The 23,154-nt window shown below is 29.2% G+C and overlaps 2 protein-coding genes across 6 annotated transcripts in view; both read left to right on the top strand.

Moving 5' to 3' along the window:
- Positions 1 to 6,250, top strand: part of LOC130667899 (uncharacterized) — a 46,627-nt gene extending 40,377 nt beyond the window's left edge. For 4 of the 5 annotated variants that reach the window (XM_057469822.1, XM_057469824.1, XM_057469823.1 and 1 more), the window contains 3 exons: positions 9 to 29; positions 138 to 161; positions 267 to 592. In XM_057469822.1, the coding sequence (XP_057325805.1) occupies positions 9 to 29; positions 138 to 161; positions 267 to 370 (149 nt within the window). In that variant the 3' untranslated portion in view covers positions 371 to 592. Of the gene's footprint in view, positions 1 to 8; positions 30 to 137; positions 162 to 266; positions 593 to 4,814; positions 5,070 to 5,354; positions 5,532 to 5,639; positions 5,661 to 5,768; positions 5,793 to 5,897 lie in introns of those variants that run through there. The other variant, XR_008989921.1, reaches the window with a different exon arrangement.
- Positions 6,251 to 13,669: 7,419 nt separating this feature from the next.
- LOC130669004 (protein PTCD3 homolog, mitochondrial-like) lies at positions 13,670 to 21,535 on the top strand. The gene is given in 5 exon segments (XM_057471639.1): positions 13,670 to 14,913; positions 15,065 to 15,276; positions 15,683 to 15,841; positions 17,668 to 20,571; positions 20,573 to 21,535. Coding segments are annotated over 2 exon segments (1,671 nt in total). The 5' UTR covers positions 13,670 to 14,913; positions 15,065 to 15,276; positions 15,683 to 15,841; positions 17,668 to 19,117; the 3' UTR covers positions 20,790 to 21,535.
- Positions 21,536 to 23,154: the final 1,619 nt, after the last annotated feature.

The raw sequence follows: 23,154 nt of genomic DNA, 5'->3' as shown, positions 1-23,154 counted from the left end.
AATTGCAGATGTGGATGGAACATATGACAGTGAGTAAAATATCATTTTTGGAAATGAAATATTTTTCTCAGCGATATAATTTATTACATAGATAATAATGCAGTTTTATTTTAAGATTTGAAAAATTTTAATTACAGGTCCCAGCGATGTGTGGTATGGAAGTGAGTAAAATATTATTTTTGGAAATGAAATATTTTTCTTAACAACATGATTGATGATGTAAATAATTCACTCATATTTTAATACTTAAAAAATTTCAATTACAGTTAAACTAGTAAAAGCACTAAACTTTTTGGCTGATAATGGCTATCGCGTGGTTTCTTTAATGTGCAGCAGTCCTGATGTAGTGATGTTGGAAAGAAAACAATAAATATTTGAAATAAAACATCATCTGATTAAAAATCAAATATGTATATTTGCTATCTCAAATAACAAATCACAATCCATAAAAAAAATTACGATGATTAGTAGAAAATTAATTTTTTATTTCAATTATTACTATCTAGATTGTAATTTTCATTTATCATAATCATTACAATTCTAAGTAGAGATAATTACTTGAAAATTCAAAAATCGCTCACTTCTTTAATAATACACGAAATAAAATGTACAATTATATCAACGAAATTTTCATTAAAATTCTATAATAATTATCATTAGATATCAAAGAATGTTATCTGAAATTAAAAATTACAATATACATTTAAAATTACTGTCATTTGTGCAAAATTCAAGTTATCCCTTATTAAAAATATTGTTTGAAAACGACTGAAAAAAATTTGGATTCATTTCAATTTTTTAGATAAAATTGAAAATTATTAACTGAATTTGTAGCTTCGAAAGTTGAATTTTTTTCAATTATTAGAAGCTGAATAGCAAACTATTAAAAAATATTCAGACTTCTTTGATTTCAATTATTTTGAATTGCAAAATATTGCAAACAATTGAAACCAAAAAAATTGAATCTTTCTCAATATTTACTAGTAAAATTGAAAATTATTGAAACGTAATTAAAATTTTATGGTTCCAATTACTTTGAATACTGAGTTAATGTGTATTTTCAGATTCACGATTTTATGAATAATTTAAAAAAATTTAAACAAACTTGTAACTTCAAATTATTTTCTATTTCTTCCAATAAATAAATAAATTTTTTATTCGACTATTGTATGAATAATTCAAACGAATTCGAAGAGAATTAAAACTTTGAATTGTTTTCAATTTTTCCCTATGAATAAATGGATTATTAAATTTACGATTTTATGAATTCTTCAACAAGTCCGAAACTTCGAATTATTTTAATTATTCTTTATTCACAGTACAACCAGATATTGAGTTTTATTTATTTATAGAGAACAATTGTAAATTATTTAAAATTATTAATGAATTTTAATAATTTTTTATCCACTGAGTGACCGGATATAAAATATTAATTATCCGTTGAATTTAAATCAAAGACATTTAAAATTGCGAATGAATTTCAATCATTATTTATTTAAGAAGTAACCAGAAATTAAGTTTTATTTATCCATAGAGAACGATTGGGAAAAATTCAAAATCATTAATTTTTTTCAATTATTTTTAAATTCCGCATTAGATCCAAATTCATGAACTATATATCTATTCAAATTTATTGATCGCAATTAAATATCTGAATTTCTCTTAATTTTTTTTATACTTAAAAAGGTTTGAAATCTTCACATATTATTTATCTATTCGGAACAATTCATTTTTGGGTGAATTGAATCAATCGTGAAATAGAACTTGCTGAAAATAATTGAAATCATGTCAGATTCAATTGTTTTTAATTAATAATTTTAATCAGGGCATTGTGATAGAAAGGTTTATGCATAAAAATTATGTATTCGTTTTAATTAATATTTTTTTATTAATTTTATGTAAATAATAACAAGTTTGAATGTAGCAGACATCCGACAAATTTAAAAAATTATAAATAAATAGAGGAACTAATTTAAGAAATAATATTTATAAAAAATGCACTTATTAGTTCCGAATTTTTTAAATGCGCAATGTTTAAAAATTTTCTTTCAATAATTATTTATTCTATTTAGTAATAATTTTAAAATTTTCTGATGTCTGCCACATTCACCCGCTCAAAAAATAATATTTGATATTAAAACGAGATGAGACTTATGTCGAATCGATGGGGTAAAGTTTTTTTATTCATATTTATATAAATTTACATATTCATTTTCGTTTGCTTATATATAATTGAAACAATTATTTTTATTGTTATAAATATTCTTATTTTATTATTGGACATTTTATTTAATTTCTCTAATTTTTATTATTGTCTTTTTAACTTCCCGCTAAGAAAATTGTAAATTTTCAAAAATTCGGGAAGTTATTGGTTTCGGTCCGATTTACGAAAATCGAATTTCCATCAGATGTCGACGTTTTGAGGTCCTAGGAAGCTATTCTGACTAATTTCAAGATGATGTCCGAGTGTATGTATGTATGTATGTATGTACGTACGTATGTACGTACGTATGTACGTACGTATGTAAATACCTGTATCTTTTGAACGGATGAACCGATTTTGAACTTTAAGGTGCCATTCGACGCGGATTGTCAATATCTTGAAGCCGAGAGAAAATTGAGCTGGATCGGTAGGGCTCGTTCAGAGATATTCCAAAAATAAAGTTTTTTCAAAAATGTTTTTTTTGGATAACTTTTAATGTGCTCGATGGATTCATTCCAAAATGGACTGGGCTTTAGAGCTTTATAAGCCGCGTCGAATGCCACCTCAACCATCAAAATCGGTTTATTCGTTCAAGAGAAACCGTTGTCGAAAGAATTAAAAAAAAAATTTTTTTTTATTTTTCCTGAAATATCTCAAAAACGACTCGATAAATCGAATCCGAAATTTTACGAGCTTTAGAACTTGACAAAACGCGTCAATTGCCGCCTCAACCATCAAAATCGGTTAATTCGTTCGCGAGATATCGTGGGAGAAAGAAATGCTAAAAAATGGTTTTTTACAAAACAATGGCATACAAAAGTATTTGCGAGCTCGTAGAGCTCGAAAATGTATTCACAATAGTGTTTTCGAGCTCAACGAGCACGAAAGTTGTTCCTTCGAAAATACAAATGATCCACTTTTTATGCACAAGTCGAATGCGCATTCGATATAACAATCCAATAGCCAGTACTTTGAATTGTATCGGCCCGTACAGGACAATATTAAAAAAAATCAATATTTCAGTCTGGAGAAAAAAATACAATAGTAAGAACTTAAAGTTTGAAAAATATTTCTTAAAAAACAATGTACTTTCGTACAAAAAAAAGTATGAACGTTTTTCAACGCCTTAAATTTAGTTTTCAATATTTTTTGAAACTTTAATTGAAATGTAAATATATATGTTAAACCTATTTCGTACAAATATGTTTGAGTTAGAATTAGATGATATTTTTATTGAAGACCAATATTTCATGTTTTTTCTCGAAGGTCCAGATTCCGCAATCTTTGGATGCCATCGAAGAAACCACGCGATAGCCATTTGAGGCCAAAAAGTTTAGAACTCCGACTATGGGAACTTTAAAATTTTTCATGTATTAAAATATAATCTGATATTCGACGTAATAAGTCATATTGTTGTAAAAAAATAAAAATTTACTCACGTGGATATTCTTTTTCCTTTAGAACTGTAATTGAAAATTTTTTAAATTGTAATATATTTCTGAATCATTATGAGTGTGAATGCAGCAGACATCCGACAAATTCAAAACTATACTATCGCCGTCATTAATCCTAGTCTATTTTTGAAAACACTGAAATAAACTTCTGCATTTTAAACATCTACACGAGTCATACATATAATTATCTACACAACAAATCGTCAAACTTAATTGCAATATACAGTTACAATTATAACTCTATACATTTTTTTCATTATATTATCTGCATTTTACAAACATATTTTCCGTCCTGCACTTCATTATTCACGCTTTTGTCACTAAATTTGAGAAACAAATTCATCCAAGAAAGTAATCCCAAAATGTTAAAAAAAATCAAAATATTTACAAAACTCAAAGTATATCCCTGGTTAAAATTATTGATTGAAAACAATTAAATCTGACATGATTTTAATTGTTTTTAACAAGTTCTTCTTCACTATTGATTCAATTGAGTCTAAAATGAGGTGTTCTAGATGAATAAATAATGTGAAGGTTTATACCTTTTTAAGTATAGAAAAAAGTTAAGAGAAATTCAAATATTTAACGGCGTTCAATAAATTTGAATAGATAAATAGTCCATGAATTTGGATCTAATGCGGAATTTAAAAATAATTAGAAAAAATTAATGATTTTGAATTTTTCCCCATTGTTCTCTACGAAATAAATAAAATTTAATTTCTGGTTACTTCTTGACTAAAAAATGATTGAAATTCATTTACAATTTTGAATGTCTTTAAATTATTTTCAATGGATAGTTAATATTTTATATCCGGTCACTAAGTGAATAAAAAATAATTAATATTCATTAATAATTTTTTATAATTTTTAATTGTTCTCTATGAATGAAGAAAAACTTAATTTCTGTTTACTTCTTGAATAAATAATGATGGAAATTCACTTGCAACTTTGAATGTCTTTTATTTATTTTGCTGTACATTTTCGTGTTGTTTGCATACCTTTTTTGCTTTCTACCACTCAAGTAATCGGAAAACAGGCTTCATACATCTCATGCATTTTTTATTTAAGGAGACTAGCGTACATGTTTCGCACGCAAGCGCGTGCGTGTCGTTTTTCAAATATTTATTTTAATGTATATTTTCGTGTTGTTTAAATAGGTATATTTTTTTGCTTTCGACCAATCAAGTAAATGGAAAAGAGGCTTTATACATTTCATGCCTCTTTTATTCAGGGATTATTTAGGGATAACTTACATTTCCATGAAGCCAGTTTTCGGTCCTTTTTGCCACGAATGCATTCCTGTTTTTCCGCATACACAGTCGCTCATCATTTACTGATCTCCAACGCCAGAAAGTGTCAGTAGATTTTCTAAAATTTTCATAAGGTCTCAACTTATAAAAATTTACTTTAAGGTAAAAATAATTTTATGACATTTATTTTATTGAGAAAATATGTGAATAATTACGTTCAACCGTTTTCATATAAAAAAAAAAAAAAATTATGTCAAATAATTCTATATAGACATAAAAAAAGTATCAAATAGTTTTTTAAAAAACTGAAAATAAAATTATTTAAATTTTTATATGAGATTATATAATAAATAAAACTTATCAGTTTTGTCAATTTTCACGTATTTGAAGTTTTTTTTCCATTAAGTGAAATGATGTATATTATTTTATTGGGTAATTATTTTTCAGATAAATATTCCGATTCCTCAAGTATGGCGCTTTATTTAGTGCTTAAAGTTGGGGGTGATTTGCGTGATAACGAAATATGTATGATTGAGGGATTCCATGATGATCTTTGGGAAAGGTACAAAGAATATTTCAATTTACGCAAACTGGGCCCTACTTTCGATAGGAGTGATAGTAGAAGTGAGTGAAATAATATTTTTGGAAATTAAATATTTTTCTTAGTAACACAATAATTTATTATGTAGATAATGCAATTATATTTTAATATTTAAAAAACTTTAATTGCAGATGTGGATGGAACATATGACAGTGAGTAAAATATCATTTTTGGAAATGAAATATTTTTCTCAGCGATATAATTTATTACTTAGATAATAATGCAGTTTTATTTTAATATTCAAAAAATTTTAATTACAGGTCCCAGCGATGTGTGGTATGGAAGTGAGTAAAATATTATTTTTGGAAATGAAATATTTTTCTTGACAACATGATTGATGATGTAAATAATTCACTCATATTTTAATACTTAAAAAATTTCAATTACAGTTAAACTAGTAAAAGCACTAAACTTTTTGGCTGATAATGGCTATCGCGTGGTTTCTTCAATGAGCAGCAGTCCTGCCGCAGTAGTGATCTTGGAAAGAAAACAATAAATATTTTAAATAAAACATCATCTGATTAAAAATCAAATATGTATATTTGCTATCTCAAATAACAAATCACAATCCATAAAAAAAATTAGGATGATTAGTAGAAAATTAATTTTTTATTTAAATTATTACTATCTAGATTGTAATTTTTATTTATCATAATCATTACAATTCTAAATAGAGATAATTACTTACAAAATTTAAAAATCGCTCATTTCTGTAATGATACACGAAATAAAATGTACAATTATATCAACGAAATTTTCATTAAAATTCTATAATGATTATCATTAGATATCAAAGAATGTTATCTGAAATTAAAAATTACAATATACATTTAAAACTACTGTCATTTGTAGAAAATTCAAGTTATCCCTCATTAAAAATATTGTTTGAAAACGATTGAAAAAAATTTGGATTCATTTCAATTTTTTAGATAAAATTGAAAATTATTAACTGAATTTATAGCTTCGAAAGTTGAATTTTTTTTCAATTATTAGAAGCTGAATAGCAAACTATTAAAAAATATTCAGACTTCTTTGATTTCAATTGTTTTGAAATCCGAGCATTGAATTGCAAATTATTGAAACCAATTGAAACCAAAACAATTGAATCTTTTTTAATATTTACTAGTAAAATTGAAAATTATTGAAAAGTGATTAAAATTTTATGGTTCCAATTACTTCGAATATACTGAGTGATTGTGTATTTTCAGAGTCACGATTTTATGAATAATTCAAACAAATTTAAACAAACTCGTAACTTCGAATTATTTTTCATTTCTTCCAATAAATAAATAAATATTCTAATTGACTGAGGTAAATGTCCCAATACCAGAACGACGAAAGGTGTACGACTGATTTTTATTGTTTTAAAAATATTTATATAGATTTTAAACGAAAATAATTTATTAGATCATATAGAATAGTCATTTACCTATTTAAAAAAAAGGCCATTTGGCAGCCGAAATGGAAGGTAGATTTTCCAATTAATCTATATAAAAAGTTTCATACATACATATCTTGTGATTCATGTTAGTGCATAGTCATGATATGAAATTAGGCTTGTTCTCTAAGAGTGAGGGTATAAAAAAAGACAACGACTATTTTCGATGGAGAACTTCAGATAGTTGATTTGACAAAACATTATATAGGTAATGTACCAAACTAACCTTGACGTAAACAAAGTATAGGAAATTTAATTAGTATGATCATAATTGTAATCGCTATTATGATGGCAAGACCAGTTATAATTATAGGACGTACAGGTACGTTTGAAACATCATAAGTGATAAAAGAAATCCTTTTAAAATATAAAATAGATGTGAAATTTACAGGTTATTTTCTTCACAATAAAATACAACTGACGAAATTGGTTTATAATGGGAAATGCTTAAGTTATGTGGAATAAAAAACCATATTCCCAACATTTTTTGATTTTATTAAAAATTTCAAAGCTATCAAATTATTGGACGAAATGATCAAAACAAGAAGTTTGAGGTCATAAATTAAAGCTTACTAAACGAGCTTTAAGAAACTTTTTACGGAAATTGTCTATGAATGTTAGTTTTGAAGTTATATAAGCTTTAGCAGTGATTAAAAACTGATTTTTACGAAAAATCATGAAAATTTCAAACAGCCATAATTTCAAAACTACCCAAACGATTCAGCCCATCTTTGTACTTGATCAAGGTAATCGCCTATAGAATAAGTGTGAAAAATTTCATTAAGATCCGATAAGAACTGTGGATGCTATCGTAATGACAAGACCAGTGATAATCATAGGGATTAGAGGTACATTTGATACATCATAAATAATAAAAGAAATACTTTTAAAATATAAAATAGCAGTGAAATTTACAAGTTTACAAGAAGTGAAATTTACAAATTTACAAGAAGGAAAATCGAATTTTTCGATGCGCTAAGCCCCTAATTGACTTAGAATTTATTTTCAAGCGGGAATATTTTTTTTGTACTATAAATTGTTAGTTTTTCAGGTAGGACAGAAAAAAAAATTTGGAAAATCCAAAAGTGCGCGACTCATAATGCTCATTTATTATGAAATAATAAAATAATTATAAAAAAATGGCGGGAAGCACGAATAAATTTAAAATATATAAAATTTTCTTTCCTTAAATATTTTTTTTTTTTTTTTTTTTTTTTTCAAATTATATTAGTATTTTTTATATAATTATGAAAGAACCTACTCAAAATATCTCGATTAATAACAAAAGCAAAAAAAATATATGTAAATAAAAAAAAATTGAACTGAAACAATTCAGGCTTACCAATCAGCAAAAAAAAAAAAAACAGCTACACTAAGATGGTAATTCGCAAGCGCCCCTGGTGGGATAAATGTACGTATAATGTATAGGTATAGATATATCGGCATCCATGTTAATTTTACATCGATATATATAGATATAGTTATACAGCCTTTTTATTCTTTTATTAATTGTTATTAAACGACACTAAATTACCTAGCCAGTGGCAATCGGGGATCTACAAATCTTTCAAAGAATTAAGAAAAAAAAAATTTGATTCAATTACTGCATTTTTTCGTAAGTTATTGTGTCTACGGGTTTCATACTTGACGGACAGAAAATTTTTTTAGACTATTTTGATGTTTTTTCCTTTTTTATTGAACTAAATAAATTTTTGAAAAGTATGAAACTAATATCCATTAAATTATCTTCAAAATAGTATGCAACATATCTCAATTCCGTTAACTAACAAGGGTATAATAATTGAAATAGTTGCCGAAGTGAGGCGAATTAAATTTTTCGATCATAAAGCACATCTCAGATGCTTCGCATCATGAGTCGTGCAAAAATACCATCTAAATATGAAACACCCTAGTGTACATATTTATCAGCCTGGCTAACAGCGCCCGAACGTGGCCAAAGGCTGAAGTCGTACAATCATAGAAATACACCTATATTTATAGACACCATAGACATATAAAAGACCAATGTTTTCAATATTTTTTTATTAATTATTATTAAACGACAGCAAATTAAAAAGTCATTTTAAATAGCGAAAAATCCGGTGTCGTTCTGAAGCTAATAAAACAAGAATGGTCCTGATACGTTAAGTTTGTCGGCCGTGATTGTGGCACATCCACACGTACAGACATCCGGACAAGCTCGACAAAGTTTTTTTAATCATATTTTTATTAATGTTAAACAAAACATATGTGTTTTAAACACATCGAGTGTGATAATTAGAGTATTTATCTTGATAATAGTGCCCTTTTAATACCTTACAATTACAAAATGAATGAAACACACGCAATTTAAGTCCGGCAAATTGCTTGACTTGGACATGTTGAGAGTAACGCACTACTTCAAACGCTTCGCGTTATGAGGCGTGCAATAAGATAAAAATAATTAATTTGACGCTAAAATAAAAATACAGTCAGAACAAGTGATCCATACCGTCCATGGTTACAAGCGTACCCAGAAAATTCTATGCAAGAAATTTCTATGCTCGGATATCTCTCTGTAGTAAATTTCTGAGTCAGCATAATTATAATTAAGAACAATTATATTACAAGATATTTCGATGTCAAAATTATTCGATGCAGAATATTTCTATGCAGGATATCTCTGTGCAAGATATCTCTATACAAGATATTTCTATGTAAGATATCTGTGTTTAGGAAATCTCTATGCAAGACATCTCTATGCAGGACATTTGTATGTAGGACAAATATATGTAAAACTATGCCTTCACGAGTAAATATACAAAAATACAATTATTCATTAACGCTGTAAAAGAATTTTCTAAATTCCCATACTTCAAAAATTTTAGTTTCAATCGTATAGTTATATTTTCATAAATTTAGTAAATAAACAATGTGTTTATAAATTATATTATGAAATTATAATATATATTATAAGGTAATATTATGAGGTAATAAAACGAATTCTACGGATGTGCGAGTCGCGTTCGAATCGAATCGAATATAACTATTCAATTCGAAATTCGAATTTCCGAATTATTTTAATATTTAAGAATTATCCGAAAATTTTTTTACGAGTTGTAACTTTTTAAATTACTCGATTGACAACGAGACAATTTTGATGAACCTTCAAAATTTTTTTAAAATTTTTTTCAAAAAAATACACGCTTCTTGACTTATATTTTCATCATTAATATCATCGATTTCATAAATTTAAGCCTCAATAAAAAAAAAAATATTCCACTATTTATTATTTTTTTAAACTAAGATCTATGTGTTAAAGTTATTTTACTATGGAGAAATGTAATTAGACATTTATTTGTCTTGCATAGAAATCTGCCACATGTGGAGAAAAAAATATTGCTCCTCGAAATATCTAAAGTATAGTAACTCGTAGATCGTTACCACAACAATACGTATGCTTATGGTAACAATACCGTATCGTTTCAGTAACTATCTATTAGATAGCTGTGAGCCCTATACGACTTTCCGTAGTCGTCACCTCACACGGCATCGTCTAACCTAACTAAACATCCATTTTCGCGCCAACTTTTGAATATTATATAATTATTGCTAGCAGACGTTTAATAAAAAAAATAATGTAAAAAATAATTGTGATGTTGAAATATGGACCCACGGGTAATTAATAAATTAACAGAGTAGAATCTCCATAACTATGTTGATATATTTATTGATAAGTGTTTTTTTATGCTTTTTGTAATCAAATATACATTCATAACCAAAAATCTAAATATTATATATAGTCGATGTTTTATAATTTAAATGGGATACGTAAATAGAAGAAAAATAATTAATAAACAAATGAGATCTGAATTATTATTTAATTTAAAATTAAATTAATAATAAATAAATTCAAAAAATTAAAAGATATATTTATATTTATATTTAAAATTTATTTAGATTATAACTAACTAATAAATCAGTTTTATAAATTATTTTATTTAATCAAAGTTATTTGCTTATCATTTATTTATGAATGATAAAGGTTTTTAAATCTAATATATAAAATTCTCGTGTCACGGTGTTCGAACTTGAACTCCTCCGAAACGGCTCGACCGATTTTTGTGATCCTTAGCGTGATTGTCGGCCAGGGTGGAGAATCGGCCAACATCTATTTTTCATCCCCCTAAATGTTAAGGGTAGTCCACCCCTAAATTTTTTTTTTTTATTTTTTAGGCAAAATTTTTTGTTTTTATTTTTTTATGACACAGCATACAAAAATACATACAACCCTAAATTTTCACCCCTCTACGATCAACCCTTATATTTTATTTGTTAGTTAAAAAATTTAATTTTTTTTGCAAAATTTTTTTTTTATTTTTTGATGACTTTCAATAAAAAATCTCATATTACTCTCAATTTTTCACCCCTCTACGATCAACCCCTATTTTTTATTTGTTAATTCCTATCCAGATATTATAATCTTTATATATAAAAATTACGTGTCACGTTGTTTGTCCGCGATGGACTCCGCTTTTACTGAACCGATCTTAAATTTGATTTGCACACTGTGTGCAATTTGATCCAACTTGAAAGATAGGATAGCTTACATCTCAATTTATAGTCACAATATTATTTCATTGCAAATTTTTTGTCTTTTATTTGTCGGTCACAATTATCTGTAAGCTCCAAACGATTCTAACAGATGACGATATCTGTTGACTGGATTGAGTATGTAAGTATTCAATAGATGGCGCTATTATAAATACAAACGTTTTAAAGTCCTCTTAAAGAGTAAGTGGCCGTCGGTTTTTACCCCCACTATAGAAAAAGAAGTCTAATCTCACGCCATTACTACACATTAACATTACAAACCTAAAATTTCCGACCATTTCCGTCGGTGATTTACTCTCTACGAGGACTTTATATAAGCTACAATTTCTTTATCACATTCACATGTAAACCGAATTGGATAGAGATACAAACTTTACTATTACCAGGACAACAAGCAATTCATCGCCATGACATAATTGCACGTGTGTTCAAACAAAAAATTGAAATCCTTTATTAATTTTATTGTTAAATATTCAGTTTTTGGTATCACAAGTTGTTGGTTGTATTCGATTGAGTGGCAAAAGCGAGGTTTGCCTCATGCCCACATTTTAATTTGGTGTGGGTTCAAATTGGTCTGGGTTCGATTCCCAGTGCGGGCTATCTGTATTTTTCTCAATTTATCTATAAATTGTCTTATTGAGAAGGTTAGTTGCATGCTTGCATGTTTAGGTTTCCATTATATTTAAATATAGTGGAAACCTAAACATGCAAATAACCTTCTTAATAAGACAATTTATAGATAAATTGAGAAAAATACAGATAGCTCGAACTGGGAATCGAACCCAGACCAATTCGGTATCGCGCCGAGTGCTCTACCAGTTGAGCTATCCGGCAATATACTATATTCCATTCAATTTGATCTATAACTTATTGAGCCACACCGTCCATCGTACGGTAATACACCATTCAAATATAGTGGAAACCTAAACATGCAAATAACCTTCTCCATAAGACAATTTATAGATAAATTGAGAAAAATATAGATAGCCCGAACTGGGAATCGAACCCAGACCAATTCGGTATCGCGCCGAGTGCTCTACCAGTTGAGCTATCCGGCACTATACTATATTCCATTTAATTTGATCTATAACTTATTGACCCACACCGTCCATCGTACGGTAATACACCATTCAAATATAGTGGAAACCTAAACATGCAAATAACCTTCTCCATAAGGCAATTTATAGATAAATTGAGAAAAATATAGATAGCCCGAACTGGGAATCGAACCCAGACCAATTCGGTATCGCGCCGAGTGCTCTACCAGTTGAGCTATCCGGCACTATACTATATTCCATTTAATTTGATCTATAACTTATTGAGCCACACCGTCCATCGTACGGTAATACACCATTCAAATATAGTGGAAACCTAAACATGCAAATAACCTTCTCAATAAGACAATTTATAGATAAATTGAGAAAAGTATAGATAGCCCGGACTGGAAATTGATCCCAGACCAATTCGGTATCGCGCAGAGTGCTCTACCAGTTGATCTATCCGGCACTATACTATTCCGGCACTATATATTCCATTCAATTTGATCTATAACTTCCCTGGCGGTTTTGAATCACCCTGGAAACACCCAGGAAACAGGGTGGAATCACGGTGGATCCAGGGTGGTTACACGGTGGGATTTTTTCATTTTATCACCGTGGAATCAGGGTGGGTACACCGTGATTCCACCCTGTTTCCACTCCGAGGGTGTTTCCAAGCTGTTTCCAGGGTGATTCAATACCGCCAGGGTTATTGAGCCACATCATTCGATTTAATATGACAAGAACCTTAGCCACAGCAACGCGTGGCTGGGTCTGCTAGTATCTCATATAATTTTCAATGTGCGTGACGTCAGATAGGGCTCAGAACGATACCGTATAGGTCTCAGAGCTATCTAACGTATTGTTGTCAGAACGATACAGTAGATCGTTGCAGTAACATTCTAGTAGATAACTATAGCGTATTGTCACTGTAACTATACAGTATACTTCTCAGAACAATATTTTTTTCTCCGTGCATAGAAATGTCCTGCATAGAGATATATTGCATAAAGATGTTCTGCAACAGAAATGTCCTATATAGATTTATCTTGCATAGATATGTCTTACATAGAGATGTCCTGCAATAGAAATATTCTGCATAGAAAAGTTTTAACATGGATTTATCTTATAACATAAATGTCCTTCATATAACTATGCTAGCAAGAAATCTACTGCAGGGAGTTATCGCATCATAGATTTATCAGTAGGTACGCTTGTAACCATGGACGGTATGAATCACTTGTTCTGACTGTACGTTGAAGCCTGAATATTTCGCCAAACCTATTTGTTTACATATATTATTGTGGTCCCAATAAGAAAATAGACCTCGGAAATTACCGCCACTACCGAACATTTATGAACTGTGCATGCACACAGAAGAGTGGGAGAACATTTAACACATAAAACATCCAGAGTGGGAGTGAATTCCGACGACATCCGAAGTCCAATCTCTTGTTGGTTGGCAAACTTAGCCAGGAAAGAAGGTACCTGTATTGCATATAAACCTACAATAAATTCAACATTCAGATCCTACAAGGCGGAGACTGAAAGAGAATATGATGAAGAATTAAAGGATTCATTCGGCAGAAAAGGCAGGAAGTATGGAGCACTAAGAAACGGTAAAGTAAATGAGCCGTGGTTCAGTGGCAGAAATTTAAACAGAGGTGAAATAACACTAATTAACAAGATAAAGGCAGACAACACGTGTACGCGTGACAATCTTTTCCGCAAAAAATTGATAGAAATTGATGAGTGTCCCTGCGGAACCGGAATACAGGATCTTAACCATCTGTTCTGGAACTGTCCGCTGAACGTAGAAAACACTAGAGAATTAGAAGAATTTCTCCACAGAAAGAAAATTTTCCCTCCACATGAGATAAGGAGTCTTGCTTTCACAAATGACATTGAAATTTTAAAACAAATAGCGGAATTTGCCAGAAATACTGAAGATACATGTGATCTAATGCACAGAAAATACCTTGGCAATTTACTAGCTGAGGATAACTAAAACTATATTACCAACTCTCAGGAATGGTCAACTTGTATTTCTAAACCATAGATGGCCACCGGTTTTCATACGAGGCCAGCCTACAAAGGCATAAATAATAAAAAAAAAAAAAAAAATCTCTTGTTGGGATGACAATACCTACAGATATGATAGTTGAACTCCATGAACTTACACACTTTATACATATAACAGAAATTATAAAACAGAACAAAAGAAAGTTTAAAGAAAAGATATTAATACTTTTTAATTAACATATTGAAAAATGTCTATGAATACCTTTAATTTTTTCCGTTCCCCTGGGAGCGTCACTAAAAACGAATTAAATAAACGTAAGTTTAATAATTTTAATTCTAATGGTTCAAAATAAATTTAGGTTATAAATTTCAAAAGTTATTTCATTTAAAAGAGTGAAGTTTATATTAATATTACATTAGTTATGAATGACATTAAATTATTAATAAACATATTTTTTTTCAAAAGTGAATGTTCTAATGGTGATGTTACATCCAACCAAAGCATCGTCAATCTTTACCTCGAAATCATTCACGTCGGCTGGTGTGAAATCTAAAGGATTGTCCATTCGGTCTCAATCTGATTTAAATATTGGTGTCACACAATCAGTTAAATCGTCTCTGAAAGCTGGTAATGCTAAAAAAAATCTACTTACTCCTCACCAAGACAAAGTGTCCAAGGTTAATATAATTCAATTTATAATTTTTTTTATAAAACAATTTAGTTTTAAATTCAGTCTACCTGAAACACTTTGGTTCAATTGAATTAAAAAATTATTACCGCAGTATACCCGTGTACAAAAAAATTTGTTACAAATAGATTCCAAAAATGTTCGACATGTGGAACTTCTAAACTTGAAATTAAATTAAAACTTCAAGTGGAACTTTTGTAAGTTTGATAGTAAAAAAAAAAAAATTATTGACTGTGTATTGTTCTTACTCGCATTCTATATTAAATTTGTCGGCCGTTTATTGTCTGAATTTTAAAATATATAAGACGTTTACAAAAACAAAAAAACATTAAATTTTGATATTTTTAGTATTATAATTAAATAGTCTGATAAATTTATTTTTATTTATATTGCAGATATTTGTATTGCCTTCATCAGTCTAAAAAAAAATGTCAAGCGCATGGTAAATTTTTTAATGGTAAATATACGCCAACTATAAAAGATCATACATGCGATAAAACTGAGAGTGAAATAATGAAGGAAATAGAAATGATTGATGTATCTGAAGAAGTCAAGTAAGTCTTCCGCTGAGTATTTTTTTTTAATTTCATCAATTGGCAATTAATGTAGGGTAGAAGTACCATTCGTGGTCGCTGCTCTATTTATTGATAATTAAGTTATCAAAAAGTATCAGGAAAAAATTACAGTATAACGGTGTGATAAAAGCACATGATCTTAAACTTAACAGACGATACAGAATGTTTGGATGTCATTTTCAACGAATTGATTCGAAAAAAAATTAAACTAAAAATATGCACATTAGGGTGGGCCAAAACAAACTTTTAATTTTTTTTTTTTTAGCTACTACGAAAATATTGTTCAAGATGACGAAAAAAAAATCCTGGTAAAGTTTCAGCCCTTAATATTAATATTAAGAGGTCGCTCATTGTGATTTTTGATTTCCCATTTAAATAACATGGAAAAAAAAAATTTTTTTAGTTTGGAATTTTCTACCTCGGCAATGGCTCATTGTACGAATAAGCCCAGCATATATTTTTGTAGGGAATTTAACGCTCTACAAAAAAGGTTTCTTATCATTTTTGGATAAATCCATCTGTTCAAAAGTTATTGGAGCTCGAAGCCAAGTTAGAATAAATTTCGAGATCTTTTTACTTCTTCGGCGAAACTATCGGACTTATCATAAAATGTCATAAAAACTTTTTTGTAGACAATTTTATTTCCTACAAATTATTGTTGATAAATTTTTTTCAAATTCTGCATTGTTTTCTAGTTATTTCTATTTTAATGCCAAGCTCTTAAAATCGATCAGAACACTATTTTTATAGGAGCTTGGAATTAAAAAGGAAATAACTAGAAAACAATGCAGAATTTGAAAAAAATTTATCAACAATAATTTGTAGGAAATAAAATTGTCTACAAAAAAGTTTTTATAACATTTTATGATAAGTCCGATAGTTTCGCCGAAGAAGTAAAAAGATCTCGAAATTTATTCTAAATTGGCTTCGAGCTCCAATAACTTTTGGACAGATGGATTTATCAAAAAATGATAAGAAACTTTTTTTGTAGAGCGTTAAATTCCCTACAAAAATATATATTGGGCTTATTCGTACAATGAGCCATTACCGAGGTAGAAAATTCCAAACTAAAAAAATTTTTTTTTTCCATGTTATTTAAATGGGAAATCAAAAATCACAATGAGCGACCTCTCAATATTAATATTAAGGGCTGAAACTTTACCAGGATATTTTTTTCGTCATCTTGAACAATATTTTCGTAGTAGCTAAAAAAAAAAAAATTAAAAGTTTTTTTTGGCCCACCCTAATGCACATGTAGAAAATTAAAAAAACTAAACATGCAATTTTTTTAAATGTTTTTTTTTTTTTATAATTTAGCACTTTGAGGAAAATTCAAAAATTGTTAAACGCCGGCTAACTTCAGTTACATTGAAGTTAGCAGACAATTAACAATTTTGTGATTTTTTTTTCAACAGATCGATTAAAAAAAACAAATTAAACTAAAACTATACACATGTAGAAAATTAAAAAAACTATACGTGCAATTTTTTTCTAAATTTTTTTTTTTTTTATAATTTATCGTTTTGAAAAAAATCCAAAAGTTATTAAAGAATTAATTATGTCATTAAAAGACCTAGTACTCGACTAGGGAACTAGTACTCGATCACTTCATGTATTTGTATATTTATATTTAATCAAATTCAGTATATATAGATATACATATATAAGAATGATCGGGTACTAGTTTCCTGGTCGGCTAATGGGTCTCCTACCTAACAATTTAAAATTTACAATATAAGAGCCAATAAAATCAACAGGATTTTATCGGAAGTAAGTATTAAAATGAATATATTATTTAATTACAGATCTAAAGAAAGAAAAATGGCAGCACGTCTACCAAAAGCAATAGCTATTGACATGGTGTTCAAGTACATTGACAATTTCACAGAAAAATCATTTCCAGCATGGTCATCAGAAATATGGAAGAAAATGAGTAAAAACTCTGGTGGAGTATGGACTAGTCAATCGTTCTATATAAATGTACGTGAAGATAGACGTGGGATATTGACTGAAGCGAGAAAAAAAGCTGGTTTACCACCACTGCCTTCTAAAAAAAAAAATCAAAAAACGAGTTCACTCCGATGACAGCACTGATGATGACGATGACTGGGTATATGGTCCTGATTCTGATAAAGGAGAATCATGGTTTAATTTGGTATTAACTAATAAACAGTGGGTTGAAATAAAGCCACCAGATGGTCTTGGTAGAAAAAAAATACCATTGAGAAAGAACGTATGGACAAATATTATCGCTGATGCGTTTTGGGATCAGTACAGATTACCATGTGCTTATGTATTTAAATATGGGCATGTGTATGGTCCAAGTTCAAAATATTATATTATTATTAATGGTAGATGTAGGAGTAAAAAATGTGGGAACAAACTTTATGCTGTTACTGATTTAGAACCCGAACCAAATGAACCACTACGTCTACGAGTCAGAACGAGAAATACAATGATCGAAGAACATGAGGAAGTCAGACGTCCGATTAATGGAGAACGGAGACGTCAGTTGGCTGAAGCTGCTGCAATAGAAATCATCCAGAATCCACAAAAACGTTCAGAAGTTTCTGTTGATCTTAAAAAATGCTCGTTGGTGCCTGATACTCAACGCATACTTGAAGCTAAGAAAGCTTTTGCCGAAAAAGTTTTGGATCGTGAAACTGAATCTAATTTAAATTTTACTAATAACAATGATGATAATAATACTGATAATGATAATATTGAAACAGAGTCTGTGATTAATGACTCTATGGAAGTTGATGATAATGCAGATGCTCCATTTTTTATTTTATTCAGTACACCTGAACAAAGTCAATTTTATCGCGAGTACTGTAATTTAAATAACGTACAGGCGATTGGTATCGACAAAACAGGGAATCTTATACCATTTGTATAACATTAAAAAATTGTAGATATAAATAAAAATATATGTATTTTTTTATAGTTTACTTAAGGCAAGATAAAATTTTATTTTAGTTTAGAAAATGAGTTTATTTAGATATTATTATTATTAAAAAATGAATAATTATCTTTCGTTGAACAATTTACTTACTTTAAAATAATCAAGTACCAAAAATTTATACTTTATTATTATTATTCATTTTAATACTTTTATAGAGCCGCTACTGGTCTCTTCCGATTCCCATCAATGATAACTTCAAAGTTCTATCATTTCAATATAAATATATAAATAATAATTACATGAATATATACTTTTTTATATTTATAAATTTCATAAATTAAATTTCCAAGATGAATTCATTGAGTCGTCACGTATCTAATCGTCTATCCTCTAGTATCGTAATAACGAGGTTACAATCATCAGTAGCCGGTGGAGCAACAAATTCTCCAGTGAACATCGAGATTCCCCTTTACAAAGAACGTGGGTCCACAGACATGCTACGAGCTCTCGAACGGACAATAAAACGTGACCCAACAGCCCCACGTTACAAATATCACGATGATCCATATTTAATTCCACTATCAAATATGTGAAAACGTTCATTCGCTTTAGCCCAAGAAGCCGGACGTAAAGCTGCCATGTGGATTCGTCAACAACACGCGAATTTATTCCAACACCGGGTCGCTGATCCTGTCATTGAATTGTCCCTGCCAAAAACGGAGTATAAGAGTAATGATCAAGTGTCAGAAGACATTCTCAAGACTGTCATTGAAGATGGCAACGTAGCTGATGCTCTAACAATTTATCAATTACTCGAAGAACAAGTTTCCGCTGAAACAAAATTAGAGTTACTGCAATTATTGTGTTATTACAATAACGATGAGCCTCTGCCTGAAGAATTTATGGAGCAAAAATGGTTTAGAAACGATCAGGGGCAGCCTTCATGGAAGCCCTGCTCCACTACTGACAGCCTCGTTGCTTTTTTAAAAGACCAAGGAGGACAAGTAACTGCTGAAGCCTTCATTACTATGATTTGTGGGAACGCAAAATATATGAACGTAGATCGAGTTTGGAAATTATTCGAAGAAGCTGAGAGTAAAAATATCCCTCTGACTGTCGAAGCTTTTAATTCAGTGATTAATCTGATACCGGCCTTGAAAGAAGGGGGGAGAAAACAAAGAGAATTATTGATTCATTTATTTAATAAAATGAAGACTCTGGAGATCCAACCGAATATCGGTATCTTCAATAGCAGTTTGAAATTTGCCAGCTCAGTTACTCATCGAGAAACGGCTAAAGAATTGTGCCGGTCGTTGTTTACTGAGTTCAAAGACATTGGCATCGCGCCGTCACTGGCCTCTTATTATTATGCATTGAAAACATTTTATCGAAAAGATGACGGGCTGTGTAATTTATTACGTGAAACTCTTCAGGAAATAAATAACAAAGAATTTACCGCTGATGACAAAAATGACACGGCTTTTTTTTTAATTGCGATGGGTGTTGCGGCAAACAATTTAGAGGATCTGGTAGTGAGCGATAAAGTTCATGAATTATTACTGACTGGTGATAATTACAATTTTATTGGAGACGGTTTCAAAGAAAATAATTATTACAAGCATTACTTTTTGCTGCAAGTCAAAAATCAATTGATTGATGTGTTCACGAATGATTACTATGATGATTTTATACAGGACATTTATACTCCAGAGCCGGTTGTTATGGAAACTGTAGTGAATGCCTTGGAGGCTAATGATCCTAATATGAGCAGAGAATATTTGTCAAGACTATGGACGCATATGATACACTGATCATTTGGAGAGAAAGAATCTTGTCTCCAAAGCTTTGAATTTGATGCGGGTTCATTGCAAACCGGATAAAGATTCACCTTTTAACAAAATTTTTGCTGATGCTGGTTTGACTGTTTGGGATTTCGTCACGATTCAACAATCAAAAAGAATTCGAAAATTAAATTGGGATGGAACGATTCTTGCAGACACAGCTATCCTCACCAGATGTTGAACAAGTTACCGAGATACTAGACAGTTTAATTACACTGTTTTGTCCCACCTGCTATGGATCTAATACAGTATTGTGCAGAAAATGGGTTCCAAAATACAGCAGCTATGGCTATAAAACTTCAGTCCAATGTATCGTTAACCAGATGGGATCAGGGTCGTTTGGAGAGTTTTGTTAATTCCACAATAGTAACAAATCCCGAAAAAATACCAGCAGTTTAAATCTTTTTTACATAAATATTTAAAGTGAAAACTTAAATTTTAATATTGTTTTTTAAAAGTATTAAAAAACTATACTGTATTAATTATTTTTATTTATTATAAATGGTAAATAACTTTGACATTTTAAGTGTTGACATTTTTATCATAAAGTATTGTTCACAATTAAGTATTGAATGAATTATTACTTTTTTTTTAGTAATGTCCAAATGTTATACTCTTTTGTCGGCATTGCAGCTACTAGGAAAAATCCTTTCTTCCCAAAAAACTCCAAGGCGTCCGTAAGTGATACTGTAATGAAAATAAGTTATGTATTACTTTGTTGCACTTGTGCAGTTAATGGAAACTTTGGCTGAGATTTTCTCTTTAACAAGCGAATACTATAAAACAATTAAAGCGCACTTCGCTAGATTAGACACGAGTGTAGCAGCGTGCGGTCTACATTTTGTATTTAGAGAGTTTGTTTCCGAAAAAAACTCAGCCAAAAAGATCTAATAACACCTGTTGAATATCACCTGATATTCTACGTAATCATGGTGGCCACAGATTTTTGAAATTGAAATTGAAATGAAGCTTTTTTTTATTAGCTGTTAATGGTTATTGTTTTTTTTTTTTTTTATTTATTTATTTATTAAATGAATAATTTTTTATTTATGATTTGAAATCCATGTTTTTATATAACTTACTCTACGATAAAATATAAATAAATTTTTCATTTTCACTAGAATAAATTTCATAGAATATTAATAAAGTATTAATGAAGTACGCGAATAATAAATATAGTAAATCTTATCAGTCCATCACTTATGTATACATTTAATGTTTATAGTTTTTCAACTTGTCAATATAGATGTTAAAAGTGTGAAGATTTAGCGATAGATTTCTACTAAGACTTTTTTTTCTAACATCCTTGATAATTCAAACTGCTTCATTTTTTCGCTATTGGAAACAATTTCTACTAATTTTTTTTCAAAATGGTTTTACAAGCACATTCGCGCCGCGTCACTTTTTGAACAGTTTTGACAGAAAACTAAATTTGTCGGACTTTTTCAGTCAATAGAAAGAAAGTGAAAATTTTTCCAGCTTTGTGATGAAATTGCCTGGAATTTCCCTGACTTTCCCAGTATATTTATAATTCCCTGACATTTCCTGGTTTTCCAGAAATGTGGCCACCGTGATAATAAATCATAGAAAAAATTAATGAGTGTTAATGCAGCAGACATAAGACAATTTGTAAATTATACATATAAAAAAATCAAAGAATCAAATTGATAAAATAAAAAAAAATGCATTTACTGATTGTAGAATTTTCTAAAAATCAATTTTTTAATTTTTTTGTCAAAACAATATCATTTTAATAATTGAAAATTTAAAAAATTGTCAGTTGTCCGCCAACTTTATTGTCATAAAAAATTATTTTTAGAATTATTTCCTTACCTCGATACGTGCCTGCATCCGGATTCGGACCTGTAATTGAAAAAAAAAAAATATTTTAAGGAATTGCACTTATAGTTTTTTAATTTTCTACATGTGCATATTTTTAGTTATTCTTATTTTTGTAACTAATTAGTCGAAAACAAAATCCAAAAATTTTTAATTGTCTGCTAAATACAGGATCATAATATAGTAAATGTAAGGAAAATATTACTTACACCCAGTGTCCTCAATAAATCTCGCGGCTTCATCAACCAATCCAAAATGCTCAGCGTATAACTTCCACAATTCTACATTTAATCCATCTACTATGATACTATCAATTAATTCGTCTTTAATGATGTTAGAGACCTTGAGAAAAATGTACTTTGGTGCCATTTTTAGCTAATGTTGAACTGCAAAATCATTAATGAAAATATTAATATACTTATAATAAAAAAATTCTCAAGTTCTATTATGATGCTGAAATTAGCCGATGTTTAGTAATTTTTGGATTTTTTTTTTTAAAACGACACATTCAAAAATAAAAATTGCACTTAGAGTTTTTTAAATTTTCTACATGTGCATAATTTTATTTTATTTTTTTACAATTGATTTATTGAAATACGAAAATCCAAAAAAATTAAATTGTCTGCTAACTTCAGGATCATATAAATATTATACTGAAGTTAGCAGACGTCTAATAATTTTTGGATTTTCTTTTTAGACGATAAAAG

This window comes from Microplitis mediator, chromosome 5 (genome assembly GCF_029852145.1).
Source record: "Microplitis mediator isolate UGA2020A chromosome 5, iyMicMedi2.1, whole genome shotgun sequence".
NCBI lineage: Eukaryota > Metazoa > Arthropoda > Insecta > Hymenoptera > Braconidae > Microplitis > Microplitis mediator.
Note: the sequence above shows the minus strand (reverse complement) of the source record. Positions and strands in the feature narration are given on the sequence as shown.